An 8587-nucleotide genomic window follows, 5' to 3' on the forward strand; every position below is an offset into this window, starting at 1 on the left:
GGAAACTGTTACAGGATTATGAATAACCTCATCCTTATAGCTTATCTCTGTGGTATTAACATTCTTGTTACTCTTGCCACACTCTCTCTTTATAACATTCCAAACTGCTTTTATTTTGTTCTCAGATTTATCAATTTCAGACTTAATATACAGGCTCTTGGATTTGTTTATCACCCTTTTTAAAATTTTACAATATAACTTAAAATGAGACCTTTCACGGGGATCATTTGATACTCTTAGTGAGGCATGTAACTCCCTCTTAGTCCTGCAAGAAATTTTTATACCTCCAGTAATCCATGGTTTACTGGAAGAAACCTCATTGTTCTTTCTGACAGTTTTTTTTGGGAAAGCCATTTCAAATACAGATATAAATTCATTTAAAAAAAGGTTAAATTTATCATTAACATCTGATGTGCTGTACACTGGCTCCCAATCTATCTGTGACAAATAGTCGTTAAAGGCAGACACAGTTTCAGTGTTTATACATCTATAGGACCTATAGGTGTGGGAGATTTTATTGCACAAACTGATGTTATTTACTTTCAGAAGTTGTCCATCATGGTCAGACAGGCCATAAATTACTTTGCTCACACTAGCACTGTTGACTCTATTCTTGTCAATGAAAATATTATCTAGAAGGCTCTTGCAATTTTCTGTATCTCTAGTGGGCCAGGTAACCATCGCAGCCAAGTTGTAAGAATTCATTCAGTGGTCCAGGTCAGTTTTGAGGTTGTTATCAGTTAAGAAGTTGACATTAAAGTCACCTACAATTATTAAATTTCTAGTTTTAGAGAACAATTTGGTCAAAAGAGATTCTAACTTATTCATAAAGATGCAAAACTTCCCTGCTGGAGCTCTGTAAATTGCAAGCACAGTAAGTAACATGTCCTTTGCAGAAATTTCAGTCCCGCAAACTTCAAAATGTTGATCTACACAATACTTACTTAGATCTAAAGATTTATAAATGATTTTACTGTCTATATAAATTACAGCACCACCTTTCTCCTTACTTGTTCTGCAGTAATGAGTAGCTAGATCATACCCATCAAGCTGCAGCCCATCAATTCCAACTGTTACATGATGCTCAGTAAGGCATAAAACATGAGGACGGTCAACAGTGTCCATGTCCCCTAAATTTACAGATAAAAACTCTAATTTACTTTTGAGACTTCTGATATTTTGATGAAGAATAATAAGATTCTTATAGCTACCTCTACTGTCCTTCTGCTGGTCTGCTTGTCCATTAACACCGTTAGTCCCCGTTGCACTCAAAACTGTGTTGGATACATTAAGACCTATGTCGCAGCTGGAGATTTGTTCACTAGATGTCGTTGGCGAGGTCGGGTGGGTGCTGGCCATAAAAAATCACTGTTTCTTTTTGGAATTCTTCTTTCTCTCGTAGAAAATCGGGGATTACCTTTTATCCTTGGAGATACTGCATCGGAATTATTTTCCAGTCCTTGAGGTTCTTTGGGTGGAACTTCATCATATGGTATTAATATGTCATTGGCAGTGACAGGGTGAGACACAGCTATACATCTGTTTCTTGTATTCACATTGGTTCCCTGTCTATCTTGGCATGAATTGGTTTCTACAGTACCGGTACAAAATCTGACCTTTCTTGCAGAGCTGGTTGTAAGTGTTTTTACTACATCACACCGTTTCCATGGGTTTGATACTGATGAAGCAATGTTCCTGCACAGTCTGAGCTTTCCTGTTTTGTTCAGGTGTAGTCCATGATTAGTGTAATCAGGCCTTTGCAAGAATAAATTGACATCAATTACTTTCACATTAACAAAATTAGATGACAAATTCATTATATATTCATTAAATCTGTACACTGTTTCGTTGACTTCTGGCTTGTCATAACAGTAGGGAACGGTACATAACAATAGCTTTGTATGATCAAGTGCTGCAGTCAACTTTTCTAAGTCTGGAATAAAGTTGTTTTTCTTACGAATGTCATTTATTCCTGCAAGGATAATAACTGCATCGTCCAAATTGAAATCACTAGTAAGATCTGATGCCCCTTCAACTACACCACTGAGGCATGCATTTGGTTTAACAACAGATGATGTGTAGTACTTGGGTTTCAAAAATTCATTTAGCAATGATGCACAGTTTCGCCCATGACTGTCCGATAGTAATAAAATCTTATTCGTTGGCTGACTCTCAATTGGTCTTTTTGTCGAATTTTTAGGAACATTGTCTCGTCCTACCACCTGAGTAGATTTCTCTGTTTCATCAATTTTATCACTTAAGGCACTAAAACGGTTGCTTGTATTCAGATGATATAACTGCTGAGAAACGAGATGTTTTGGTATCTTCTTGGGCTGGTGACAATTTGTGCTCTCGTCTTGGGATTCACTTTTGTTCTGTTGACTTCTAGCAGACAATGTGACATTTTCAGCTTTCAGTCTTTGCAGTTCTTCTAACAACACGGAAATTATTTCTTCCTTGCTGTCTATAGTGCCCACTTTTACGCAATTATCACATTTCCATATCACTTGTTTTGAGTCCACCTTTGCACAGTTATAATGATAAACAATTTTACACTTAAAGCACATAATACCTGTAACGACTTTCTTTCTGCATGAGCATAGTTTGCTGTTTGTTATTTCTTGAAGCGCAATTTCGTGGCTGTATGATGAAGTTGATGCTAAGCAAACACTGAGTTTCTCATTTTTTACTACCACCTTCATAATTAAATAACAAGAGATGCACTTCCCATCACTAAATACGTCGAACTTCTTACACTTCACACAAACTTCGGATTGTTTGCTTTTATTTGCGGAACTCATGCTGTTCTGTTTACCGATCGTCAACATGGTTTCTTTTTCACAGTTTATAGATGCATCACAGTTTTTTCAGATACTTTTAACACAATATAACACGTAATACATAACTGGTCACAATACCAACCGACATTTCTGCAAAATGCACACTTTTCTTCATTAAATTTACATTTATTACTGGAACTAACACACTCGCGAATTTCATTCGGCGCCATCTTGAATGTGAATCCAGTTGTGTTAGTTTAGCCATATTTGAACTTACAATCTTCGGAAATCTACAGGGGAGACAAACCAGTAAGTTGATATATTTTGCATATTTTCATTCAATAACGTCATATCGAATAATGTTCTAGGGTAACTCATCTTTAAGAAAGAAAATGTATGTTGCTCAAAAACATGTTCTAAGTATCCATCTATCCATGATAATCTTATAGACATGTTTAAGGAGTCGAGAATTCCGATTTATGCTTTGCAATATATTTATTTCCTCAGGAACTTTGTTGCAAATAATCCATTGCAGTTCAAAAGAAACAATGTTGTACATTATTACTATATTAGGAAGATAAATGACATTCATTACTAAACATTAACGTTGTCTTTAGCACAAAAAAGTGCACAGTGCTGCAACTGAAAGTTTTATAACTTACCCCACAAAGTAAAATCTGAAAACAAGCTGCAAATGTTTCTCCTTGACTACTCCTTCCATTCTGCAGAAATATTTCTATTATTGAAATGTGTAAAATGCGATAGGCAATAATTATTAGCTCACATCTGTATATTTAATGATATTAATGGTAATAAATGTTCAGCATATAGCTATATTTTCAAACTACAAATTAAATTGCCATGTGAATATAAAATGACTTGTTCCACATCTTTACGATTTATTGTGCAAATGATTCATGGAACATTAAACTAACTAACTAATCAATGTGTGTGAGAACTCAGTTTTCAATTACATCACTCAAAAGGCAATTTGAGTATGGCACAAAATGTTCATCCCTTTTGCACCTTCTGATGCAGTTCCCTTCCTGCACTAATGAACAGCAAATTCCGTTTGTCAATTCTTGTTTCAATTTCGAAGCACCATTTCTGTATTTTGGTTTTCATGTTTGCAATTTTCTGGTGTGTGTGATTTGCAGTTCCAAACAAATCTAAAAAAAATCATTAGCAATAATTGCTGAGTCTCTTAAATTTCGAGCATGTTTGTGGAAATACAAAAACGAGTGCTGCACACACAGAAGTTTAATGACCAAGGATTGCCCAAAAGTGTGGATGACGAGTGGGTGATTTGCATATTACATAAGCTAAACTAAGAAGTATTTGCTGTGCCTACATAAATGGACACAACAAAACAGGGACCAAAAGATTGGTTTCTGGAAATGTATGGTTGTATATAAAATAAATTCCACTTTTAAAACTTATCAGGCATTGTAATGTGTGTTCAGGAAGAAATCGTGCATTTCTTTAAAGTTTGTGAAAGTTGTACAAAAATGTTAGTGCTGTACTTTGTCAATACAAAATATTAATTATGATATGCTGTATAGTTAGTGCACATCTCGGATGACAACAAAATGAGGTGGATTATTATCTCATCATTCAAGGTGTGTACCACACTATCCAATAATATGGTCTGTGTATTTTTATTCTAAATTGTATATGACCAATACTGTGACAACATGGTATTTATTTTAATAGGAACCTATTACTTATTTTATATATTAAATGTTGCTGTCAGTTAAAGGTCATCATTATTTGTTGGTGCACTCTGATCCATTACATACTTAAACAATACACTGCACATAGGACAAGCAAAATAGAGAAAGACAGACAGACAGAGAGAGAAAGAGAGTGAGAGAAACAGTACTGTTCCCAGAAATTATGTTTGAAAGTATTTTTATGTCACTGCTATTTTAAATCATTAGGTGGGCTGTTGCATAATTTAACTGTTATCTTCAAAGCACTTGAATGACCTAATACTGTTACAGGCTGAGATATGTGAATATTAATTGTGTTTAATGTGTTGTTAAAAATATGTTTTTATTTTATCATAGGTCTCAAGCGCTGTTTAAAAGACACTCATCAGCAAACAGATACACTCATACATACAGAAACAGGTGATATAGTAAATAATTTCTTAAAATTACCATTGATTAGTTATCTGTGAATGCTCTCATCTTCAATTTTAAAAGGCAACATATTCTGTTCTCTATATCTAGGGGTACCACAACAATGAAAGTCTAACATATGGTGAGAAATTAATAAATAGAGTGGAAAATTCAAAATTCTTAAATGTCCTTATTTATGAGAATTTAAACTGAAGATAAGACATTTTGGAATTCCTAAAATGACTTAGTTCAGCCACATTTGCACTTGGAATCATTGTAAATGTTGGGGAGTGACAAATCAGTAAGCTGAGATATTCTGCATATTTCCATTCAATAATGTCCGGTGGAATAATGTTCTTGGCTAACTCATATTTAAGCAATAAAATCTTCATTGTTCAGAATCGAGCTGTAAGAATAATACACAGTGCTCCCACACGATCTTCTTGTAGACATCTGTCAAAGTAGTTGCGTGTTCTGACTACTGCAATATTTATTACCTCGTGAAGTTTGTTGTAAGTAACTCGCTCCAGTTCAAAATGAACAATGATGTATGTAATTACAATACACGAAGAAAAAGTGATACTTATTACTCTATATTAAGGTTGTCTTCAGCACAAAAAGTGGTACACAAAGCTGCAATTAAAAGTTTTGATCACTTAATCAGTGATATAAAAAGTCTGTTGGAGAGAAAAATAAAATCTAAAAATAAAAAACTTTCTCTGTGCCAATTTCTTTTATTCCTTTGAACAATTTCTGTTATTGTAATGACTTAAAGGTTGTTGCAGGAATTAATAATTCACCTTTGTGTACTTAAAAAAACATATAAATGTTCAGCATGTAGCAATAGTTCCAAAATAATTTTTTCTGTGAATATAAAATGACATAGTCCATCCCATTATGATTTATCGTGCAAAATGATCTATGGTTCATGAAACTAAAAAACTAACTAATATCTAAAAGTCTTGTGGGCCCTTTATTTTCAGCTGAATGAAGTGTTGTCTAGATGTTTTACAGAGAGCTGTGTCTCCCCCGAGGATGAGCCCTTACTGAACTAATGATTGGAAGTGTTCATAATATGTCTTAATCACAGCTGACTTGGCTGCACTTTGATTTAGCGCAGAAAGTGCAGAACAAGCTCTTGAAAGCTTTATTCCAAGAGCTTTCATATGACAGCACCATTTTAAATTCGTTTTCATCGATATTTATAGAACTTTAGTTTCAGAACTGATGTCAATTACATATTGCCAATCCATGGTATTGTATCAAATTCTGGTAGAAATGAAGAAGAGTGGAGACTGATAAAGATAGTTTTTTTCTGTATTTATTATTAAGTTATTTTTTGACATTGGCTAGTAATCAGACACACTGAAAGGAACTATAGAGATCCTAGTGCAGAGCCTTGTGGTACTCTGTACTTCATTGGTAATTTATTAGATAGATGTGTATTGTTGTAATGTCATTTTCTTGAATGTTATCGTACCTTAATATCACCATTTGCTGCCTTTCTTCTATGCAAGATCTTTTCCACTGATATCGAATCCCTCTGATGACATCTTCCATGCCATCCAGTTCTTCTAAATACTAATAAATAGCTGTTAATGCAGACTCAGATTTGCTAAATCCAAGATTACTTGGACATTATATGATATTTTTTGTAATGTAACTTTGTACATTGTTTCATGTATTTTGGAGGAAACACTGAGTTAGAACACTGGACAACAGTTATTTAGATTAAAGTGCCCCTTGAAAAGGAATATGAAAATGGAAATGGATGAGTAATTGGTTGAATAGTTGGAAAAATTGATTTGAAAGAATAGTTGAAAATTTTTCAAGGTAATTTATGAATCTGTGCACAATCTTGAGTGAAACTTTAACTGATACCAATATCAACAGACTTTTAATATCATTACCTTCAAGATCAGTAAACATAATGTGCATTATGTACTGCTGTTTCCAGTAGTGTGGTAGCAAATAATCACTGCAGCTATTGAAATTGTCGACCTATCATACGAAGCACAATATTTGTAATATAAGTAAACCAAGTTTAACAGGTGCCTGTGAAGTCTGAGTCTTACCTTCATATTAATTCCATTGTGTTTACTCTTGAGTATGACAATGTTGATGCCGGAACACTCCTCCATACATGGCATGAATTATTCTTGCTTCCACCAAACCTCTTGATGCAGGATCTCGGTTTGCGAGTGAAATGATGAACAGATAGGATTTAACCTTATAACCATGTGAGTAAATATTCCATTTCTAATGATTTTTATAATAGTTTTAATGAACAATTAAAATACAGATTTTTAACAATGCTGGTACGAAGGATCGAAGCAAACCTCCATACGCTACCACTTTCCAAAACAAAAGTGTGAAGATACATGGATTAACAAACTGAAGAGCGTAGTGCAGCCATATAAGCATAGAGTGTAGCAGCTTCCTACCTTTTCCACTGAAATCAGCATTCCTGACTCGTCTCGTTTATAGGCAAAATTTAATTTTAATTTGCTCTTTCAATGTTTCTAGATTCCCAATCTCTAATCTCGTGGTCATGTAACAAATACAATGAAAGTTTCATCAGTTCCTTGTAACGATAATACGAATCATTTATCTCGAAAAATTTTATCTCAGCAATTGAAAGGTCTGTTCATATTTCACTTGGCACTATCCTTTACACAGTCGCCATTGAACAAGTATATGGAAATGGAAAGTGATTAATAAATGTTGAATAATTGAAATAACTGATTGGAAAGAATAGTTGATAAAAATTTGAAGGTAATTTTTGAATCGGTGCACAATCTTGGGTGAAACTTTAAGTGATACAAATACCAACACACGTTTAATATCATTACCTTCAAAGTCAATAAACATAATTTGCATCAAGTTCTGCTGCATCCAGTATTGTGCGCTACCAGATAATCACTGCAACCATTGAAACTGTCGATCTGTCACAGGAAGCACAATATTTTTAGTACAAGTAAACCAAGTTTAACAGGTGCCTATTAAGCCTGAACGTATGGATAGTGTCTTGAAAGGAGGGTATAAGATTAACATCAACAGAAAAACGAGGGTCATGGAATGTAGTAGAATGAAGTCGGGTGAAGCAGAGGGAATTAGATTAGGAAATGAGACACTTAAAGCAATAAAGGAGCTTTGCTATTTGAGGGAGCAAAATAACTGATGATGGTCGAAGTAGAGAGGATATAAAATGTAGACTGGCAATGGCAAGGAAAGCGTTTCTGAAGAAGATAAATTTGTTAACATCGAGTATAGATTTAAATGTCAGGAAGTCGTTTCTGAAAGTATTTGTATGGAGTGTAGCCATGTATGGAAGTGAAATGTTGACGGTAAATAGTTTAGACAAGAATAGAATAGAAGCTTTCGAAATGTGGTGCTACAGAACAATGCTGAAGATTAGCTGGGTAGATCATATAACTAATGAGGAGGTATTGAATAGAATTGGGGAGAAGAGGAGCTTGTGGCACAACTTGACTAGAAGAAGGGATTGGTTGGTAGGACATGTTCTGAGACATCGACGGGTCACCAATTTAGTGTTGGAGGGCAGTGTGGAGGGTAAAAATCGTAGAGGGAGACCAAGAGATGAATACACTAAGCAGATTCAGAAGGATGTAGGCTGCAGTAGGTACTGGGAGATGAAAAAGCTTGCACAGGATAGAGTAGCAT

General features: G+C 34.6%; 1 protein-coding gene across 1 annotated transcript; it reads right to left on the reverse strand.

Moving 5' to 3' along the window:
* Nucleotides 1-1016: 1016 nt before the first annotated feature.
* LOC126448372 (uncharacterized) lies at nucleotides 1017-2567 on the reverse strand. Its single transcript, XM_050091000.1, has 2 exons — nucleotides 1212-2567; nucleotides 1017-1151 (listed from the first exon to the last, which is right to left on the reverse strand). The coding sequence occupies exon 1, from the start codon at nucleotides 2565-2567 to the stop codon at nucleotides 1296-1298; it is 1272 nt and encodes a 423-aa protein (XP_049946957.1). The 3' UTR covers nucleotides 1017-1151; nucleotides 1212-1295.
* Between the last annotated feature and the right edge of the window lie 6020 nt (nucleotides 2568-8587).

Source organism: Schistocerca serialis, chromosome 1 (assembly GCF_023864345.2).
Source record: "Schistocerca serialis cubense isolate TAMUIC-IGC-003099 chromosome 1, iqSchSeri2.2, whole genome shotgun sequence".
Classification (NCBI taxonomy): domain Eukaryota; kingdom Metazoa; phylum Arthropoda; class Insecta; order Orthoptera; family Acrididae; genus Schistocerca; species Schistocerca serialis.